Source organism: Scophthalmus maximus, chromosome 2 (assembly GCF_022379125.1).
Source record: "Scophthalmus maximus strain ysfricsl-2021 chromosome 2, ASM2237912v1, whole genome shotgun sequence".
NCBI classification, from domain to species: Eukaryota; Metazoa; Chordata; class Actinopteri; order Pleuronectiformes; family Scophthalmidae; genus Scophthalmus; species Scophthalmus maximus.
Window position 1 is genome coordinate 1,146,863 of NC_061516.1, and position 23,628 is coordinate 1,170,490.

The window sequence follows — 23,628 nt, forward strand, 5'->3', positions numbered from 1 at the left end:
TATGGTTATTTTTTTGTCTGTGTGTTTTGATTTGTGTGATGTTTGAATGCAAGTAGGCTTAGTTAGTAAACTCTGCTCAGACTTTGCCTCGGGTAACAGGCAAAATCTCTGCCTCAGGGGTGTGCACACACTGGCTCACACACACGCTCTCTCACACACACACACGCGCTCACATACACACACATACATACACACACACACACGCACACACACACACACACACACACTTGATTGTTGTTGTCTTTTCATATGATGATCATATGATATATGATATATGATATTGGTAGCTTAGCTTATAATAGACATTTATTGATAAAAAAGTCGTATTGATTGTAAATTGATATTGCTGAAGTTAATAAATGCTGTTATACTTAAAAGAGAAGTTGTTGGTGATATTTGCATGTACATTGTGATATTGGCTGGTTGACAAAGCTCATATCTACCAGATATGAACATTTTGAGTGAACACCTTTAATTCTTGAGACTGAATTAACGATTTGGTTATTGGTCCCAATTTCTGGGTGGTGCCCCGTTGCTATTAACATTGATTAATGAGCTCTATTGATTTTCATAATTCATAACTATCTTTGATCATTATAAATTATTGCTGATAACCAAATTAGCCGAAACCGATGCACAACAGTGGAATAGAGTACCCTGACTTGATTTGATTGACTGAATTGAGCTTAAACTTAGAACATCCAATGCTCAGCTGTAGGTATATAAGTGTTGTTGAGCATGGTCTTTTGAGCTGTGAAGAGAATAAAAAGTTAACAAGTTAATTCTTGACATGAGGTATGGAAGTATGGAATTCATTATTTTTAAGGCAATAACATAAGAATTATAAAAAATAATGTTCAACTGAATTCAAACAGAGATCAGTCAATAAGAACATAATCTTAAAATACAGCAATTAATTCATGAATAAATTATGGACCTTGGAATTGTGGAAAATAAAGCTCAGTTAAAATTCTTGTTGAAAAATAATAATAATTGTATTTCCTAATCAATAAATGATACATTGAGGGTGTGGTCTGCTAACCCCAAATGGACAAAAATTCAATTAACTCATCTTGATCTTATCTTTGTCACTTGAGAATAACCTACATTACTTAAGTCTTTTACTAGTTGATGTACTCTGCTGTACTTTATATTCTATTATTTTGTCCTTTAATACTGTATATTGATTCTAGCATTCTCCTCTTACTTGCTTACTCAATGTGGAAATGTACAAAACGGGTCAGCTTAAGATGTTGATGTTTTCGAAGTTCAAACAGAACAGAACATACAGATCACATGTTATGAAAAAGGCACTGCAGAGCCACATCACTGTGCTTCACAGATTTTCCTTCAGTGTCCATGGCAACGTACGTCGGGAAAAAAGGAGGATCAGGCGTTGCAGAGAGTTTCTCCATCACGTCCTCTCTGACGTCACTGATTGTCCATTCACTGTGTTATCCAGTTGACTGACAATGTTGATGAGAGGGGAGCGAGTCGACCCCCACACCCCACCACATGTTGTTCCTCTCATTCTTCAAACAGATTCATATGGTTTGGAGTGTTTTGAAGTGTTCACTTGGATTGGCTGCAATTTCCACTCGGCACTTCACAGTTTCTGACGGCCCAATCCAAAATGTTCAAGCCAACAATCATATCAAACATATCTGTGGTCTAGATACATATAAAAATACACCTATATTTATGAGCGAATGCGAGTCACTGATGAATTTCAGTGTGCCCCCGATTAAAAGTGTAATAGCTTGTTCCTAAGCTATTAGGAATAATATTTTAGGAATAAGCTAATAGTTTAGGAATAAGCTTTACTCTCTTTTATGGGTGGCAAATGATGTGAGAAGATGTTGTACTGTGGTAAAAATTAAAAAGTAAAATTAAAAGGAGCCACCCACCTGGAGGAAAATGGCCACACATGGACATATTTTTCTAGGCAACTTTAGTGAGAATTTTGATAGGTCCAAAGTGAAATATAATAATAATACAACGACTACTACTAGATGGATTGCTATTAAATTCCACAGATGATGAGCACTTATGTCTTTGGTGATCCCTTAGCTTTTCTCTAGTGCCACAGATTAGCATGTTAAGTTCAGAGTGAAATGTTTTAACAACTATTGAATACAGTGCAAAGCAATTTGGTACACCCAGGAGGGTGAATTGTAAGGATTTGGTGATGATTTCAGGCAATGAGTTCTTAAGTTCAAGTTTTATTGTCACAAGTAACAACGGACTGACTGAAAGTTTTCTCATTGTGGAACAAAATTCTGTTGTTCCACCTTGTGCCTAGGGGGCTGCATGGTGGTGTAGTGGTTAGCACCTTCGCCTCACAGCTCCCGGTTCAACCAGGGCCTTTCTGTGTGGAGTTTGCATGTTCTCCCCGTGTATGCGTGGGTTCTCTCCGGGTTCTCTGGCTTCCTTCCACAGTCCAAAGACATGCAGAATGGGGTTAGGTTCATTGGAGACTCTAAATTGATGGTGTGAATGTGAGAGTGAATGGTTGTCCGTCTCTGTGTGTGGCCCTGTGATAGGCTGGCGACCTGTCCAGGGTGTACCCCGCCTCTCGCCCAATGTTAGCTGGGATTGGCTCCAGCGACCCCCCGCGACCCTTAAATGGTATGAATAAGGTCACACACAAGTCAGGAGTGTTACATTTTATTTGGTCTTCTCTCTTTTTAAACTTTTTCCATTGTTTTTTTCCCCCCACAGGTTAAAACCCATTATAATAGTCAAGAGAAATAAAACACCTTTTCACATACTGTATACAGATATAATCCTCTTGACAAACAATAAAAACACTTGATTAGGCCCAGCCCAGTGCGAGATTTCACAAAAATGCAACAGTAACGAATTTCCAAAGCCCGATTACCGCAAAAACCTCGCACTCAAATGAGCAGAGACAGTTCTCAGAGAGATGTAAAAATGTCTGCCAGGGCAATGCAACAATATCGTTATCACATCGCCTAGGTTGTAAAAAAACACACAAAAAACATGGAAATGGATCTTGAACAGTTACAATTAAAAGCAAATAGATACAAAGACAGAGAGAAGGCAATTCTTGCCTACAGCTTAAAACAAAATCATCATCTCCCCCTAGCAGTTTTATGCACATAAGAAATTCACTATGGGTGCCCCAAGGGGACATTTGACCGCAATTTAGATTCTAGATTTTGCAACAAAGTACACAAAGAACCAGATTTCAAGCCCTTACTTGAGAGGCAATTGTCTTGAAACTTCTGCTACACGAAAATACTGCGGATTGTAGTGGAATCATTATGGTCAAGTTTGGTCAAATCGGAGAACTGGAATGTTAAATTAATCTGCCACGTGAAGCACCCATACATGCATCTTAAATACTCCAGTGAAAACCTATAAAATGTTTTGTTCATATGAAGCAATCCATTCATCATCTTAATGTAGACTGCGTCCATTGCCATCTATAAAGAATAATAGTTTTAATCCAGTGTGTAAAAAGATTGCTATTTATAAATATGTTTATAAATTTGAAAATGACCCTAGCTTGGAAGAGATTTGACCAGTGAGTCCTGGGGATTTATACCATCCAAACCATTTAGAATTACCGTTGGATCATTTAGAGTTCAGTTAAGCCCAAGCATGAGCACCTGAAAGAGACCCCCTACTGTTAAATACCCTCAAGCTGCAGTCAAATACTAGACCTTGAATTCAATCTGTGCCTTAAAAGACGTTCATTGGGTAAGTGTCAGCAGTAATCTTAGCTCTAATCCAGGACCTGAATGTTCATTGACATTTAGTCGCTGTAGACACTTCATAACATTTTCTTCACACCCTGATTGGACATTGAGGCATCGGAGATGTTGAGAGTTCAAAAGAGACAAGCTAGGGATCTGGCAAAAGGGTCTAGCTACTAACAGGGCAATGGCCAATTTTATGCAGATAAATTTATTTAATCAAACTAGCTCATGCACCAGGTTTGTAGAAATTAAATCACATGATTAGGAAATATGCCAAACATAAATTCCGTTTACATGTGAACAATGATAAACAGACAAGAAAAATTAATACATTTTCCATCTATATTGAGAAACAAGGGCTGTTCACTAATTCAAAACTAGAAATAGAAATTTAAAGAGTGAACCGCTTCTATGTAGGAATATCACAAGGTAATTGCATGTCAATAGCTCGGCAGAACAATAATCAAGTCCATGGGGCTGCTGCATGATGTTGAGTGATGGGGGGTTGAGTGTGTGGACCTCCGACTTAATCTCGTAGATAAAAATCCATGTTTATTTTCTGAACAGAGCGCCAAAAGCTGTCACTAGTCCTGGAAACAAATTGATCTTCCTTTCATCGCTCCCATTCATTCAGTTTTCGTTGTTATAGCAAAAGAGGACAGCAGATGGTGACCTTGGATGCGCAGAGTGAAACGAATTAGAGTTAATATTTGTTCTTTGATAGAGGTGCCTGTCGCAGACATGGCTTTTGTCCACATCCCTATTGGGATGTGCAATTGCTGTACAGTCAAAAAAAGGTCATATTTGATCATTTGGTCTCGGCCTGTTAATACCAAACAAAGGCCTGGCCTGATGCTTCAGCTTCATATGAGCCAGAAAGAGCAATAATGGCACTGACAACTACCTGTGAGACAGCTGTAATGAGCCTGATAACCAGGTATATTTGTAACATCCACTTAATTGAACAAAAGCAGGCAAAGGTAAATGGGGTGAAGCCACCAAAATGCCATCTATATTGATGTTTCCGAATTTACTCTTCACTGACCGCCGAGGTAATATTTCATCAGTTGAAATAATTCATTGTATAAGGCGTACTGAGCCTGAGTTTTCCCCCCTCTGAATTTTTCCAGTAATTATGGAGGAGAGAAAACATGCTTTAACTAGGGCTGCAACAATTTGAGAAACACATTCCCCATCTGACACGACTTTCTGGCTTCCTTGAGGTCGGCAGCACAAATGGGTGTGTTTACGCGCAGAGTGTGTTTCTGTTACTTCTAGTAATCAGAATAGGGTGATAGTTCAATCCAGGTCGGAAAACTATTCCTTGAGATTCAGCCTAAGATTAACACTATGTAGCTCCAAAACTAGCTAAATGTATTGAATGATTATCAGAAAGGTGAAAAATATGACCTGACACATATTGCAGGGGAAATTACATTACATTCATTTAGCAGACGGTTTGTCCAGACAGACTTACAAATGATTAAAATCGGATGTTAAAAATATAAAGCTTTATGAAGTTAGCATCAACGAAGTAGCTAACAAAAGCTGGAAACTGGTAAGGCTGATGCTCAGTGTATTTGGCAACCAGTGAATTCAGGTAAGCTAGCCTAGGAAACATCAAATGACCAAATGATAGATAAATAGATGAGCAAAATAAATTGAGCTTTCATTTGGTTTTGCAACGGAACAGTCAAAGGAAAAACATAAAATCCTTTTGCTTTTTGCCAACTGTGCGGAGGTTAAAGGAAATGTATAAAGCTTTAAATTCCTTTTTATTCTATCAATGATCTCACAAAATAATTAACCAAGACTATATTAGCATTATAGGGTGATGTCCCTACGTAAAATAACCAAATATTTGATGGGGCACTTTATGGTAGCACACCGCTGATTTTCACTTCATGGTGACTTACACGGAAGCCGGGACCACCCAATGTAACTATATTTAATTAATTCAAAGTTCACGAAAAAAAATTGGATCTTTGTTGCAGGTGATAATACATATATGAGCACATAGTTATGGACAATATATTCAATTTCTGTAAATAAGTTCTTCTAAATATTACACACTGTAGCTTAAAGTTTGTGACCCTAAAAGTGACCCTAATGGATGGTGACATTTGGCAACACTTTTCACCGTTACTCTTTCATAGAGCCAGCAAACTTTGCAACATGTTTTTTTCCCCTTGTGGATAATGGCTCGGAAATTGAAGAACACAACCACCACTAACAAGTATCCTCATGGCATGATAAGGGTCATGGCCTTGAGTTCCTTCACTGTGTCGTCTCATTAGCTTTTATTCATGTAATGTATTGATGATTTGCCATTTGCTGATTTAGGCAATGGTCTGAGCTTGAACTTTGAATTAAGATCATCAAATCATCCCTGTGCCCTGCCGCTGTGGAGCCTTAAAGGGTATCGCTGTTGGCCAGATATTGCTCTCTCCTGTAGAGAATTCACTTCCATTCTCCCTTTCAGCTTGTGGCGGGGATGTTGATTTGCAGTGATGGATGGGGCAATGCTTGGAAGTGCAGAGTAACAAATAACTCATCAGGAGTTTCTTATGGGAGTGCTGGCTGTCAACTCTGGCAAATGGGTGGCAGCTATTGTTCCTGACAGACAAAACCCAAAACTACGAATGAGTCATCCGTCAGATGTGACCCGGTCAACAACCCCAAAAATGTTTTTTCTCAAATTCTTCTTTTTTTCTTTTTTTTTTTTACATATTTCCATCTAGAGGTCATTTTGCTGCAGGGAGGCTCTCACCATTTCAGATGAACCACTTCCACAATTCATTACCAGGAGGAAAAAATTCCCAACTCTAACTAAAGGGAATAATTTAATTAGATGTGCAAAGCATAGTTACTACTGTTGCTGCAAGTAACATGTCATATAGTCAATTACTCTTGGTGCGCGCCCTTGATGGATAATGGCAGGTAACGCTTGTCAGGATCAGGTCTGAGGGAAAATTAAAGTGAGTGCTGAGACAACATATAGACAAAACATGAGTGGCAGGTTGAACTGGATACTTGACACATGCTGTATTTGTGACAGAAATAATCTGCCACACGTTACAATCATCTTCATTTCCTTTTGTGTGGCCTTTCTTTTTTGCTCAAAGAGCTCTGTTGACAATTACAGTCCTCTGAGCTTAATGGCTTTGTGCGTTGACACAAAGAGACAAGTCAATAATTCATCACTTGTCACGTCCGAGAGGGCACGGAGAGACAACTTCTAAATTAAACTTAAAGAGGATCCACACAGCTCACGTCCAATGGTGGCTTCAGTGGAGTGTTTAGCCCATTTTTAAATTAGATTTTTGTTTTTACGCAAGTCCGTGTTTGACAAACTTAAAAATGGTCAAAGCCAGAGACAATATATGGCTTAATATTTGGGCCCCGCTCTCCCAAAGCACTGCAGTAGCAAGCGCGAAGCACACACACACACACACACACACACACACACACACACACACACACACACACACACATTTATGTGGTGCATTGGTTCCAGTGAGTAGCTCAAACAACGATTTGTATCACATTACTTTACTTTTACCAGACTGAGTGAGGCGAGGAGCTGAGAGCCGTGTTCTTTTTAACATTACTAGTGAAGAGCCCATTCTGTTTGGCCTGTGGTGTTGCTGGTTGCACTTTTCTTTTTGAAATGGTAAAACGTGACCCGAAGTAATTGAGCTGCGGTGACTGACGCCACGCTGCTGCAGCTGGTCACCTGTTTAATCAAAGTTCAGTTGTGAACGTGAATTATGGTCTTAAATGTATGAGGAAAAATCACCTGATATATTGCAATACCCCCAGGAAATAATCTGTTCATAACTTCATACAAATTGCTACTTTTCCTCAAAATACAAGTTCAATATTTATGTTAACTTTAATTAATTGTTAATTTCAGTTATTTGTTCTGTTCTGTTATTATTTGTATGCAAATAATGATATTTTCAAAAGAAGCTATACTTTCCCCCCTGTTGTGTAGTTGTATGTGGGTGGGGATCAGTGTCCATACAACATATGTATAGGTTGTAAATCTACAGGACAAAATTGTTTACAAGAGCATAAATTTCTTTTAAATCTAGCTCCTAAATTGATATCAAAGTTCACCAGATTGATGGATTTAACTTTAAAATGTACACATTTTTCTTCCGGGGGGGCATTCCCCCCGGACCACCCTAAAGGGACTGGCATCCAACCCCCATAGTCTCTCAAATCTTATGCATTACACTGCTATGTGGTGATATTACATCCAAGGGGTTACTGTCTGTATGTGTATCTCGATAGTCCAAAAGAAATTACATTTGCAAAGCAGCTTTCTGAAACAGACAATCCAACACAGGTCCATTTTACACTCTAATTGCAAAATGGGCGACGTATGAACTCTCTCAAGCTCGCTGCTTAACCCCTGACATGTCTAGAATTTTTTTTAATGCTACTTCCATCAAGTTTTGTACGTACAACCAATTGAATTGCAGCACCAAAAATGCTTTCAAAAAGAGTGTGCTCCATTATTCACATTTTCCAATTAATGAAATCTCCTGCTTCTTAATGAAAGACAGCGGGCGTTTCACCCCATCTTCCAGTGCGGCCATTCAGAACTGCCAAAAAACATTTGCCTTTTGATATGGCTGGTCAAAACACTCGACAAAACAATCGACTTTGTTTGAAACATATCAAAGGCGCACTGTGTCTCTTTGTAACCCATAAGTATTACTTTGGTTCTCCAGTAGAAGATGAAATTAATGTGCCATAGCTCCTGTTTCCTTTCCAAACAAATTTGATTCCCTCTGTAAAATGAGCAATTCCAAGCATAGTCTGTCCTTGAAAAAGCCATTTGTTTCTTACTGAATTGGACGCTCTGCAGAAAAGTTTCCAGAGAGGAAGGAAGCAAAGGAGTGGGACTAAGAAGAAAAAGAAGGATAGCTATCTCCCACATCACCCGAGGGGGAAGGACACAGAAAAAAGGTGAGCCTGCACAGTGAAGATTTCATCCGGTCCACAGCTGAGCAGCCAGTGGTTAGAGAGAAAAGGACTGGAAACGGCTTTGATCGAGATGTGAGCTGATGCAGGCAGTGGCTACAATACTTTGTGAGGAGGATGCAGGGCATTTACATAATGTGGGGGGAAATTAATTAACCAAATATCTGAGTGCCTTGTTAATTCTCGCTGCTCTTATCTAGAGGCTAATTATATCTACCAACCTCCTCTATTCGTCAGTAGGATTATTAGGCTAATCGCAAAGCTTTCCCCTTTGGAGACAAGGTATTTTGCTCTTCATCAGAACAGAGCCAGTATTGTCTTCCAATGACACAGCGTCAGTGATGAAACGCAAACAGTATTTCTACCTGGTAATGCTCAAATTAAAAACATGGGTAACATGACGAGTTTGCGCCACGTGCAAGTGGGTCTCTTTCAGTTGCTTGCATGCTTGATCTATACACCAATTATGTTAATAAGAATACTACTGCCGCGAAGGAAAGCCTTGGATATGGTTATACGGCTGGACTCTGAGATATTCAACCCATTCCATGAGTTATTTTGTTATTTATCGATGCAGCCCTCAACGTGCAGACCCTCATACATTTCACAGGATGCGTTTTGAGAAAACCCTGAGAAACTATCTGAACATGTTACATTTAGTATGTAGAACAATCACTTAGGATAATGATCGTGAGCCAAAGGTGAAGAGACAAAGTTCGTGCACTCTGATCTGTTGAGGCTGCTGTTGGTGGAACAAAAGAATTATAGTTTGTGTATTGAATTTCTCCCTGTATTATTGTTCAATGCTTAACCCTCTCTGTTGCGTCTATTCTGAGATTATCTGAACATGACGTCACAGTAACTCACCAAAAAATTGTGAATACACTTTAAGAGCACTGATACTCAGGTTTTGCAAAGCCAGCCTACAACTCACAAGCTCGGCCTGCATGTCTAAAAAAGTATTATTATACCTGATGCCTGTTACTCAAGAAGAATTGTTCCACTTAGTGGGACATGGTTTATTTTTGTTGTTGCTCAGAGTTAGAGGAGTAGATTGATACCACTCCTGTGTGCGTAAGGTAAATGGTTAGGTTAGCCTAGTCTAGCACAAAGATTGGAAACAAGGGGGAATAGGCTAGCCTGTCGTTGGCTGGCTTTGTGAGGCCACTCCTACTCTGGTGGACTTTCCAAATCACTAAATGAAGCATTCATACTAATGAACTGTAGCATCTGCCAATACTCATTTTTGGCTGAACCTTCCTGAAGCACCGGACGGGTGGCGATAAGACTCGATAGTGTCAAATAACCACAGAAAAGTATGTTGAAGTTAAGTTTAAATACTATTGTCTCAACTCTCTCTGTATGATCCAGTGTGACAAACTGGATGATACAGAGAGAGGCACTCTGAAAGCAACTTATTTGCAGACACTCATTGTCCCAGCTCTCACACTATGAAAGTAGCATTCTTTGGCATACTAAGGGAATGCAGAGGGCTCCCCCGTCTTGTTTCCTGTGCTCTGTTGCCTGCCAGCCCCATGAATCTGGCCAATCCCTGGCATTTCCCAAGGAATGTGACTGGAATGTTATCTGCTTCCAAGTGAAATGCCTGGGTCATGGTTTTTGTCTTGGAATCCTTGAGCCCAAAAGAATATCTACTCTGAGTGCTTTCTCCCATTATGCAACAGGGCAGATACTGTTTAAAAAACAACAACAGTAAGCTTTCCTTGAACAATGAGTCAAGACTAACATGCACGCATGCACGCACACACACAAGACTGATTTGCAAATTTAAGCCAAATTCATAGCATCTTCCCTACGCACCAGATTATCCATTCATTGAACCTTAAAAAGATAAATATTAAAAAACATTTCACGAAATAAGGCACTCCAATTTTCCATTGTCCTGAATGCTTTCTGTCTGCAGAGGTAGAGGCAGATGAAGCTGTGCAAGTCACCTTTTACACCTCTGCATTGTCACAATGCTTCAAAGGTAGAGGGAAATGAAAGTAGGTGATATGAGCAGTCTGATAGAATCTGAAAATGGGACTAGTGATCTGTGTTCTGCTCCTTCAAAGGGACAGAGTAACAGAGAAAGAGAGTGGGAATTAAATGGGCACCAGCTATTGGTTCACAGGGAACTATCCCACAATCAAACACCATCTTTCCTTTAAGATGTAGGACACAGTAGTCGAAAGAGTCCTGGACTGTGTTCATGAGATAAAAAAACCACACTTTTTAGCATCCACAAGTGAGGGTTGGCCACAGGCGGCAGACGAGGCCGGGTTAGAACCTGTCGTCTCTGAGCTGCGTCGGGGACTTGAAGGGCTTGAGCCCCATTGTCCGGCGAGGGTGAGCTCTCTCTTTGAAGCCATCCAGGGGCTTGCTGCAGGCTGCCCAGCCCAGGTCAATCAGTGGCGAGTCAGCTGCGTTAAGCGGCGCAATGCGGAATGAGGGCAACGTGGGCGAGCCGTTGGTGGAGCACGGGGCAGAACGGGATGTCGGAAAGGGTGCCAAGAAGGGGTCAAAGGGCGACGCTGTGTCTGAGCTGCACGACGGGTCAGCTTTGAGGGCAAATGGGTCACAGTCCGATGATGGGAATGGGTCGCAGTTGGTGAACGGGTTGTTAGGGGAGGGCTGGTAGCCCAGAGTGTTGCTGTCCAAGCGGTTAAGGCTGCGGCCCCCACCTGAGTTACCGCCACCGGCCGAGATGAAGCTCCAGGGATCAATGCGGGGGCGGATGGGTGAGGGGCGGGGCCGGGGGATGAAGCTGACCTCCAGTCGACGGGTTTTGGGGCTCCAGAGGGCAGGGTTGGGGTGGAGAGAATAGGGCACTGAAGGCTTGTCGTCAGAGTCCTGTGTGTCTTGGCACAAGGGCAGGTCCAAAACTGGAAAGCACAGAGGAAAACCATTAAATGGGGCACTTCAGCTATACAAACTTGCAAGAGACTGACTTCAAATATAATGGTCAAAATCCAAATCCTACATTTATCATTATGCAACTCAAACGCCTCTTAACTGAATGATAGAAAGCTTCTCCAGAACAACAGAAGACACTTGACAACTGTCCAGTTGATAACATGCCGAGTTTGAACTCTACACGGAGGACACAATATGAGCGAAAGGCTGAATATTCAACAAATTAAACATCTTCATCATCCTGTCTTTCACGTCCGCGCTTGAGGAGGTTTTCAATTGTTAATCTGGAATTTGCTCTTAAACTGCTGCACAGCTGCTCTTTTGTTGCATTCCTGTCAAATTTGAATGCCACACATGAAAGTGGAAGATTACTGTTGCAAAAAAGAAATGGAACAATCAACATCACAGAAGGTTGATGCTAGTAGTCTTCATTAGGTGTAATATAGTGCCATGTAACTACTTGACAGAACAGCAAACAGCAAACAGCAGCTGTAAATTAGCACTGACAAGAACATTAAACTCAGAATAAATCAGCTTGAATAAGCATTTGCTTTTTCCAAATTTGACATGTCTGCCGAATGGCATTACTTTTGTCGACAGCAACTCTCCGAGCATGCTAGAGCTATTCATCTGACAAGACAGGCAATCGGGAGTCACATGAGAGCAGATTAAAAAAAAACACCAGTGAAGGAATCCTGTGAATTCATCGCTCTCTTTCGAGCTCGCATTCACAGCCAGTAACCTTGTAGAAGTCTGTCAATGCATCTGAGCCTGATTCGTTGCACTCTATAAACGTAATAAGATGTTTAGCCAAAACATTTACGGTTTAATTAAGTGTGACTTTTAGCCTCCGCGCGCCTCGATGTAATGAGTGCATGCGGTTTGTGAGATCATGGTTTTTGGCAGCGGAGCAGGCGAGTCATGTCTGCTAAGTACCTGGGGGCAGCGCTGTATTTGATAATTTTATTTTCAGTTTTCCAGTTTTATATTCAAGACATGAACAAACAAAAAAGATAATTATTGCTGCAATCTACATGGTGTTACATAGTCAGGTATAATTAAAGAGTACAGGATTATATCACTACAGAAAATAACAATTATTGATCTTTAAGGTTGTTGATGAATGGTCCCCAAACACAATTTGTTGGGTACCTTGGAGTTGTGCAAGCGTATCCTTTCATCTGTATAATTATTATCATTTCATTGAGCCATTTCTGGAAGGGGTGTGGATGATTTCCAGGCTGTTAGGATCATTTTCTTGGGAGCCACCATACCAAGCATCATTGCTAGTTGTTCTTCAGACGTGTAGTTCAAAGCAGTCTCTGAGCATCCAAAAAGGGCCATATCTGGATCAGGGGGAATATCTTTTCCATACACCCCAGAAAACTCAGACCAGTATTTTTGTATATGAGGACCGAGCCAGAAAATGTCTGTTAAAGAACCATCCACACCTTTGCATCTGTCACATAATGGAGAAATAGATGGATACATTTGAAATTTGAGTAATGGAGTCTATGAATGACAATAAACTGAATCAGTTTGTACCGGACATTGATCGAACAAGTTTGGATTCTGGTCAAACCTTCATTCCAAATGTCGTCAGACACCTCGAATTTCAGCTCAGTAGACCAGGCTTCTTTCAGATGGTTAGTGGATAAAGAGCAGGTGAATAGACGCACAAAACAAGATATTAGATGTTTGGAGTCCGGAGGATGCTGCAGGAGCTCATAGAGTGGGCAACTGTCTGGCATGGTTTGAAAATTTGGAATTTGGTTTTTGGTTTTTAACACAGTGCCTAATTTTGAGATAGCGAAAAAAATGGGAGTTAAGGAGGTTAAATTTTGCTTTCAGCTGATTAAACTAAGCAATTTTTATATATAAGTCTCTGAGGGTCGCAAGACCCTTGTCCCTCCAGACAGCAAACACCTCATCTGTCTGCGATGATAAAAAGGAATGGTTGTGACATATGGGTACATATGTAAATAGAAAAAGAAACATTTGACAATGTACTAAAACCTCTCATCTGATTTAAAATTCTAATAGAGTTTCTCAGAATAAAATTCTCACCATACAACTAGTGTGGGGATTATAGTTTGGAAAAAAACAAAATAGAAGGGGCAGCTTGTGAAATGTTCCCAGAGGGCACTCTTAAAGCCCCTCGTAAAGCCTCGCTCTTAAAACAACCGATATCCATGAATCTGTCATTACAGCTCGAAACTGTGTCAGTGCTTTGAAGAAATGCATATCAGTCTTTGGGAAAAACATGTGATTGTACTGTAAATGAAAGCAGCTGGTATGCAGATAATGTCTGGTTGCATGACACAAACAAAAGTATAAACATGCCCCATGCAATTGGGAAATTATCTATACACACATGTAATTTTGAAGGGAAAATTTATGCTAAATCCCTCTTGAATGTGCTCTTTTATCATTTGACACACATTCATATTCAATATATGACACATGACACATGATGTGAAACTGTAAATACACCCATCCAAGCCACACTCCCAAAAACTCTCAGGGGGAGGCCAGCGTCAAGTCAAGAACTTTGCAATTAAAGAAAACTCTGTTTTGAAAGAGGGGAAAAAACAGGAGATTGGCCAGAAGATTGGCTGCTAGCTTTGCTTAGCAAGCACTAGCGGTGAATTCTGTGGGGGCAGCTGTTACCCGAGTTATGCAAATACCTGAAGACAAGCTTTGATGTAAATGAAAAACCTTGTGCTGTACTGAAGCCTCTCTTGTGCCAGAGAGACCTTGCTCAAAAAGAAGGCACGATAATAATTATGCAAAAACTATGAGGAAACATTGTCACAATGAGGAGGTTCATTATTCAAGGTAAAAGTTGGATCCAATTTCAGTGCAGGGGGCCTCCTAAAGCCAGCTTCATGCTCCTGAGCAAATGTGGTTAAATCATTCAGCTAAATTTAAAACAAAATCATAGACTTAATCCGGAGGGGAAACTGTAATTTAAAGGGGCTCTCCAATGGTTTATTAATGTACTTTCGTAAAGTTGGGAGACAAAAGACAACAAAGTATGGTCAAGATGTACTTATAATGACAATGCCCCTGGTAAGATTCACACTCCCAAAAACAGCATTTCCTACATTTCCCACAGTGTAAGTCAACAGGAACTTTTCTTCTAAAATTGGCGGAATGCCCCTTTAAGGTGAAAAACTGACTGACCTAGCTGGGAGGTGTGCAGGCCTTGGCTGGACCTACGCCTCCTTTCAGCTCGATGTTCCCAGGCGTCGCAGACCAGCTCCCCATTGTTAGAATGGGCACTCAGGGTCCATTCTGCTGGGCTGGTCTTGTCGTGCTGCAGGGGGGTCCTGGGGCTCTGCGGACTGTGTGGGGTCCGGTGGTTACTTCTCTCACGGGGGTTTGGCGGTGGTGGAGTCAGGGGCAGAGGCTTAAGTTCCTGGTACTGCAGAGCTAAATCCAAGAGGGGTCTGGGGAGTGGCTCAGAGGTGGAGAAGGAGATGAGATCCTCCACTACTGAGGGGTCTGAAATGAGAGGCCTGGGGGAGGAGATCTCCAGTTCGCAGGGGGTGCGGGCCTCTAGAGAAGGGGGGTTAGTTCGAGGGGGCACCCTTGGCGGGATATCGAGGCAGCGACCCAGTCCAATTGACGCCAGGAGGGAGCCACCTCCGAGCAAGGCCCTGTGTGTGCTCTTAATCAGGCCACAGAGGGAACCCCTTTCAGCCCTAGGGGAGCCAGCTGGGGAGGAACCGCATTCCTCGCTGCCCGATTCTCCCTGAGGTAGAGGAAGCCACAGGCTGTCCTTTACTGACGAGCCTGCAAAGAGAGAATTTTTAGTTTTGTAAAAAAAAAAAAAAGACAGAAGGAGAAAGACAGAAAAAGAACACTTAATGCATTTATTATTCATTTAACGTCTATTGATAATTCAAACTCATGCCAGTGTGAATTAGAACAGCTAATGGAAGATGCAACTGGCTGTTAGACTTGTGATGGAGGGCATTGGATACCGCTGTGAGCAGGGGGAGGTGTCGGGGTGGAGGGTCTGTACTCCTCAAAGTCCTCCTTGGACTCTCTGCTCTCATTGCTGTCCGACCCCAGGAGTTTGGCTCTCATCGAAAGACTGAAAGCGACAAGAAATTAAAAAATTTAAGCATGGTACAAGTTAAGTGTAATCAAATCCATGTAAATCCTAAATGTTCACATCAGGGCGGTTCAGCTGTACCTGCTTTCCTGGGGGCTAAGGCGCAGGACTTTGGGGCTTTTGGGACTTTTCGGGCTCTGGGGCCTCCAGTGGGGGCACAACCTCAGGTCTCCATTGGCTTGTTTGAGAGAAGTTGTTTCTAGAGGCCAGACTGGGCTCAGCCCAAATTTCTTGCTGTTGTCACTGGGACTGACTTCAAAGAAGAAGGGAGAAAAAATAGGTGAATTAATATGAGTTGGCATAACATCAGTATGCATACTGCCTCACTTTATTCTAATGAGCTGAGCATTTTTAAAAAGGAAGGATTTACCAACACTTAAGGCAGGCCTGCACTTCAACGCAGTGACATTTAACCGACTACAGACAGATTTCATGAAACTTTAGCATAAAAATCTCTTTAGATGAGCTCATCGTGTGGAGTCAGTCTAATGGGTAAATGGTTTACAGAGTAGGACGTGTAAGTAGGAGCCTAAGGCTACATCCATACTACTACGTTGTCATTTTAAAACAGCGTTTTAAGACAAAAACTAACACTAACACACCTGAAAACGTACACCACGCGTACACCACTGCTCAACATAGCAGCTGCCATGTCAGTCAAAGAAAGAGACAAAAGTGGAATAAGGAACTTTAAAACTTTGAAGCTGCCATTTTATTTCACTGATTTGTGGTGATGCTTATGCCCACTGATTCCCTTGTTCATGCCATTTCCATTGCGGCTTCAGAAACTGAAGCTATGCTCTCTGAATGGGCAAGTCATACTATTTAGTTTGGTCTTTTCCCATGCACTTTGCCTCCCATTACTCTCCAACACAATGTTTTTCAGAGCAAGCACAGAAGTCAGGCGCGAAAGGAAAAGTCAAGGCAGGTCCAAAGTCTGTAGGATTCATTCTTTGAGGACCATGGATATGTGTATCAAATTTCACCCAAATCCACACAAAAGCTGTTGAGATATTTCATTGAGGACCAAAGTGGTGGGTCAACTAAAAGACAATAGCATCCTTAGAGCTTTATAACTAGCATAATTTATATCTGCAATGGACAGATATAAATCAGTTTACCGAGATGCTAAAATGCTAACTAGCATAATCCCTGAAAAATGGTATGGTGTCATTTTCTTGTTGTTGACGCTGAGCAGACTTTGGCAGAATGGGAGAATTAACTTCCAAAAAGATTATTCTTTAGGTTTGATCGGGCCATCCTACACTAACTTATAAATAATAGGCAATAATTGTACAAAAAATCTTGTTGAATGGAGCTCTGTGGAGTCAAGCAAATAATTTTGGCAGTTCTCTAGACAAATAAGTTTGGAGAGCACTAGCAATAAATCACTGCTTGTCACGCAGAGGGTAAGCATAAATATCCACTAAACACATTTTAATGACTGGCACACTCTTGGCTTAGTGATTACCATTGAGCAGAATCATTAGGAAGTAAAGAAACCAGTCCTCTATTTAATGAATAACTGAAGCCGACAGATGTTTTTGATTTACTAACCACTTTTACAGATAAATGTTTCACTGCAGTTTGTGCTTTTATGTCAACCCCAATGGAAATTGTTTGGGAAAATCCCTTTCACTGCCTGCTGACGCACCACAAATTTCCTTTTGGGTTTTGTTAAGACAGCCCCGTGACCTACTGCCTACATCTTCCCACCGAAGACAGCCATATCAGGCATTTGTCTGAGAGCCTGACAAGCAAAAGAGTATTGTAAATCTCTGCAACTGCTGGAACCCTTCTCAACCCCTTCTCCTGCAGCAGTGAATTCCTCCCATCTTATTTTTAATTCAGTCAACAGCACTGTAGCCACTACATGCATATAAAAACGATGGAGTCTTTCTACATGGAGAATACAGCTCCATGGCTCCCCCTGCTGCAGCTCTGAGTAAACTGCAAACAAGGGGAGCAGAGCCGGGCTGCCGTGGAAAAAAAGCAGCTGAGAAATGCTGAGCTGCTGAGAGGAAGTCAGTTAATAGTTGGACTGGAACAGACTATTGAAAAGGGAAAAGGCTGTGTGTGTGAGAGAAAGGGATAGAGCAGTAAGTCAGGGAGGGGTAGAGAGTGCAAGAGCAGGCCCACAGGGAAACAGGGGAAGACAAAGAAGATGTGTGGGTGGTTCAGAGCATATGAAAGAGTATTGGGAACTGAGAGATGTAATGTTGCAACAGAGTCTGCGTGTGCATGCAACAAGGCCAAAGATCCTACATTCTTTGTTTTTCTAAATTTCTCTGGAAGCTCACACGTGTGTGCATGCAGGGTAGAAAAGACTGCACCTACGTTGGATTGCACGTAAACGTGGGCCGAAGGAGGGCGAGGAGCCTGAACCCAAATCAGGAGAGTTGCGCCTCTTCTCCAGGCCTGGGGATGCTTGCACTGTAATCTTATGGATGAAATCTGCAACACAAACACACATATATATGACAGATGTTAGACAACCTAGATGACAGACACGAACCAGAACACACACAAGGGCTTTGGATTGAGAGGTGGAGCAGGTCATCCATGAATCAGAGGGTCTGTGGTTCAATCTCTGGCTCCTCAAGTCCGCATGTCCACGTGTCCTTGGGATAGACACTGAAATCCAATTGCCACCGCTGTGCGATTGGTATATGAGCATGAAAAAGTGTTGAATGAATGTGTGTGAATGGGTGAATGTGACTCATTGTGCTTTGAGTGGTCGCAATCTAAATGCATTCCGTTTACACGCAAGTCTGGGTTTCCTCGCCCTTCTTCACATTCATACACTCAAAAGAGCTGTCAGCTGTTTTGAAGGTTGCAACACTTGTTTTTAGCTTCCTTATTTCTCCAAAACAGTCTATGCTGGCTTTCATGATAGTGGAGATTCAGAGCAATATTCTCACCTTGGTAACAAATGCTGTAAAGAGAGATGTGAAAGCATCCTTAGAAAACATAGCTTAATTTTGTGCAGGGTTTGACAGGGAAAATAGTCAACCTAGACTGGAAAAATAGTTTAATTTCATATAAGAAAGCCCTCCAAAATGCCAGAACAAATTATTATTCTTCACTAATAGAGGAAAATAAAAACAACCCCATGTTCCTCTTCAGCACTGTAGCCAGGCTGACAGAGAGTAAAACCTCTACTTAACAATCTATTCTTCCAACACGCAATGATTTCATGATCTTCTTTAGTAATACGATTATTACCATCAGAGAAAAAAATTATCAACTTCTTCCCACTAATAGCACAGAGACACTGTCAAGTACAGTAGCCTCTGAACCAACAGTATCGCCTAATTTAAATTTAGAATGCTTCTCCCCTATAGATCTGGATGAGCTGACTTCACTTGTCACTTCATCCAAGCCATCAACCTGTCTTTTAGATCCTACTCCATCAATGCTATTTAAGGATGTATTACCTTTAATCAATAGTTCCATATTAGATCAGATCAATTTATCTATATTAACAGGCTATGTACCAAAGGCCTTTAAGGTGGCAGTAGTTAAACCTCTGCTCAAAAAACTGACTCTAGACCCAGATATCTGAGCAAACTATAGACCCATATCAAACCTCCCCTTTATCTCTAAAATCCTTGAAAAAACTGTTGCTAACCAGTTATGTGACTATTAACACAGGAATAGTCTGCTTTAGACTTTCAGTCAGCACTGCTGAAGGTTACCAACGACCTTCTCATGGCCTCAGACAGTGGACATGTTTCTATTCTCGTCCTATTAGATCTTAGTGCTGCATTTGATACCATTGATCACAAAATTCTGTTACAGAGACTAGAACACATTGGGATTAAAGGAACAGCACAAGAATGGTTTAAGTCCCACTTATCTGATAGATTTAAGTTTGTTAACGTTAACAACAAATCTTCCATTCATACAAAAGTGAGACATGTAGTACCACAAGGTTCTGTGCTGGGACCGATACTTTTCACTTTATATATGCTTCCTTTTATATTATATATTATATATTATATATTATATATTATATATATATTATAAGAAAACACGAAATAAATTTCCATTGCTATGCTGATGATACCCAGCTGTATTTATCTATAAAGCCAGATGAAACTAATCAGGTAGACAAACTTCAGGACTGTCTTAAAGACATAAAGGCCTGGATGACTTACAATTTTTTACTTCTAAATTCAGAAAAAACTAAGGTCATTTTACTCGGCCCTAAACACCTCAGATAAACATTATCTCATCATATAGTTACCCTGGGTGGTATAACCTTGGCCTCCAGCTCTACTGTGATGAACCTTGGAGTTACCTTTGACCAGGACATGTCCTTTGACTCACACATAAAACAAGTCTCTAGGACAGCCTTCTTTCACCTGTGCAATAGCAAGAACATTAGAAACATCCTATCTCAAAAGGATGCTGAAAAACTAGTCCATGCATTTGTCACTTCTAGACTGGACTGCTGTAATTCATTACTACTAGAATGCCCCAATAAGTCTGTGAAAAGCCTCCAGTTAATCGTAAATGCAGCAGCACGAGTTCTGACAGGAACTAGAAAAAGAGTTCATATTTCTCCAGTGTTAGCATCTCTGCATTGGCTTCCTGTAAAAATCTGAATAGAATTCAAAATCCTGCTCCTAACTTACAAAGCCCTTAATAATCAAGCTCCATCATATCTCATAGTTTCATATTATCCCAATAGGTCACTTAGGCAGGATTACTTGTGGTTCACAGAGTCTGCAAAAGTAGAATGGGAGGCAGAGCCTTCAGCCACCAGGCTCCTCTCCTCTGGAACCAGCTCCTAATTTTTGTCAGGGAGGCAGACACCCTCTCTACATGTAGAGTCTAGCTGACCCCGCTGTTCTCTCTAATGGATCCAAATTTGCAGTCTTCAATGTCCGATCTCTCACCAACAAAGCCCCTCTAATCTCCGACATCATCTCGGATTCAAACTTGACTTTCTCTGTCTTACTGAGACATGGCAACAGCCTGATGATTACTTCCACCTCAACCACGCACTACCTCCTGAGTTTGTTTACATCTGCAAACCCCATTCTTCCGGGAGAGGAGGCAGTCTCGCACTGATCTATCGCGAGAAGCTCAAAATCTCGTCAGTCTCAGTCACATAGCTGTCCGCTTCGAAATCCTGACTGTTCAACTAAATGGTTGTACCCCCACCCTCACTGTGTCTATTTATCGTCCCCAAAACCCTGTACAGTTTTTATAAGCGAACTCACTGCTATTTTATCTGACTTATGTGCCATGTCCCCCAATGTCATTTTAATGGGTGATTTTAACATTCATTTTGATAAACACACTGACACATTTACTAAAGATCTTATTTCTGTTTTGGATAGTTTTGGAATCACTCAGTACATTAATTTCCCAACTCATAATAAAGGCCATATCTTAGATTTAGTCTGTAGCTCTGGAGTGACACCATGCAATTTTAATTCTATGGAGCTTCCAATCTCAGACCATAAAATTATCCTCTTTGATATGATTCTGCCACTCCCAAAATTAAAATTAAATATCAAACGTACCATATCTTTCCATAATCTGAAAAACATTAATCCAGATGAGCTCAACAGATTAATTAGTACCTCTCTTAATCCTACTCACCCCCCACTCAGCACTGCATACCTAGTGGATCACTACAATGACTGTCTATCCCATTCACTAAATTCCTTAGCTCCCCTGGAAACCTGTACAGTTTCATTTACCAGGTCTTCTCCATGGTTTACCTCCGAACTCCACCAATTGAAAATGGTGGGCCGACCTATGGAGAGACTTTATAAGAAAACTGGACTAACTATTCACCAGCAAATGTACAATGATCATCTTCTTTCATATAAGAGTGCCCTGACTAATGCCAAATCCTCCTACTATTCCGACATCATTTGTAACGGTGAAAATAACACCCAGACTCTATTTTCCACTGTCACCAAACTACTTAAGCCTGCAGAAACCTCAAATCATCTCACTTCCATTCCTCAGTGTAACACATTTTTGGACTTCTTCAGTAACAAAATTAACAATATTCATCACCAGTTGAATTCTTCCTCTGCTTCTGCTCACAGCCCACCATGGACTACCACACTGGACTCACCACTCTCCACCCTATCAACTTTCCAGCCTTCAACAATCGAAGAAATCACCAAACTCATTACGAAGTCCAAAAACTCCTCCTGTCTGTTCGATCCCATCCCTACCGCCCTGGTTAAATCCTGTCTACCCTCAATCTCACCCATCATAACATCCATCATTAACTCCTCCCTATCTACTGCCACTGTCCCTACATCTCTCAAAACAGCTTCTGTCACCCCGATTCTGAAGAAACCAGGTTCCGATCCTAATGACCCAAATAACTACCGCCCCATCTCCAACCTCCCATTCATCACCAAGCTTTTGGAACGGACTGTAGCAACTCAACTTCATGCCCACCTTCAAAACAATAACCTTTACGAACCATTCCAGTCTGGTTTCCGCCACAATCCGCTGAAACAGCTCTGATAAAAATCCCGTCATTATTATTATTATTACTATTATTATTATGATTAATAACATCAATGCATTTATAAGTGTCAGTTTTTCCGTATTTATAAGTATCAGTCTGGTAGAGATTAAAGCAACTGTTATACAACTCCTCTCTCCCCCGATATGTTCACATTACATGTCACTAACCCTGTTTGTGTTTTCTATCTCTCCTAGTTTATCTCTGACCCCAGAGCTGCAGGACCCAAACCCGTCATTCTTATTATTATTAGTCTGGTAGAGACTAAAACGGCGGTTGTACAATTGTCCTCTCTCTCTCTTCTCTCCTACTGTCTCTCCTGTCACCCTCTTTCTGCCCACCTCTCCTCTCTTCCCCATTTCTCTCCTCACCCCAACCGGTCGAGACAGATGACTGCCCACAACTGAGTCCCGTTCTGTCAGAGATGTCTTCCTGTTAAAAGGGAGTTTTTTCTCTCCACCGCCACCAAGTGCTTTGCTCATTGTGGGATTTGTTGGGTTTTCCCTGTAATATTGTAATATTGACTCAATATGTAAAGTGCCTTGAGAGAATGTATGTTGTGATATGGCGCTATACAAATAAAATTAAATTGAAATTGAATTGAACTCGTCACTTAATTCTTCAACCTAGCAAATAAGTGCTAGTTGTGGATAACAGAAGGCAACTGCTACAATTTGCAACTAGCCAACACTTCAAATTACGACCTACAGAGCTCAGTAGTTGGCAGGAGGGACTATTTTAATAAATAATTTCCTTAAACTTGTAATTTATGCCCTAAGAAGAACAAATTAACTTTTTCTTTATTATGTCTGTAAACTACTCAGTCAGGCTTTTAAATTACTTAATTTGATCTTTAGCACTACAACTTTGCCATGTCCAGTGATCTTTAAATCCTAATTTTAAGGCCAACCTATGTGCACTATCATTTCAAATACTTTGAAAAACGATGTAAAAGGATATAAAGTAATTAAGGATTAAAAACCCTATAGGAAATCAAGAATCAATAAAATAAAATGGCATTAAAATGGTGATTCAATTCAAGGGCACAAAACCATTAATTCAGGGAAAGATATCAGGCAATTTAAAGGGCTTGAATTGTTAAACTGAAGGGACAAAATAATTAAGTCAAGAATAAGTAATTTGAGCATCTTGATATTTCTGGGGACACACTAATGGTAACCTACAAGGCCTGGTTGGTATCAGGAGGGATACTTTCAATTATTCTCTCAAATGAGTAAATCATGCCCTCATAATATGAATCATTTCCTCATCATTTCCATCATGTCCTAGATATATTTCCTTACCTTGATCTGTCATTTATTTTGTACCCTTTGTATTTGTAACCAGTGGGTTGCCCTTAA

The 23,628-nt window shown here is 40.9% G+C and overlaps 1 protein-coding gene across 1 annotated transcript in view; it reads right to left on the minus strand.

The window, feature by feature from the left end:
- Positions 1-2,651: 2,651 nt before the first annotated feature.
- The window catches only part of LOC118300016 (mitogen-activated protein kinase kinase kinase 11), a 66,161-nt gene continuing 45,184 nt past the window's right edge, over positions 2,652-23,628 (minus strand). Inside the window, exons 6-10 of the mRNA XM_035624064.2 lie at positions 18,097-18,213; positions 15,841-16,012; positions 15,626-15,738; positions 14,823-15,434; positions 2,652-11,605 (exon numbers count right to left, since the gene is read on the minus strand). Coding sequence (XP_035479957.1) covers positions 11,004-11,605; positions 14,823-15,434; positions 15,626-15,738; positions 15,841-16,012; positions 18,097-18,213 — 1,616 coding nt within the window. The 3' untranslated portion in view covers positions 2,652-11,003. The remainder of the gene's footprint in view (positions 11,606-14,822; positions 15,435-15,625; positions 15,739-15,840; positions 16,013-18,096; positions 18,214-23,628) is intronic.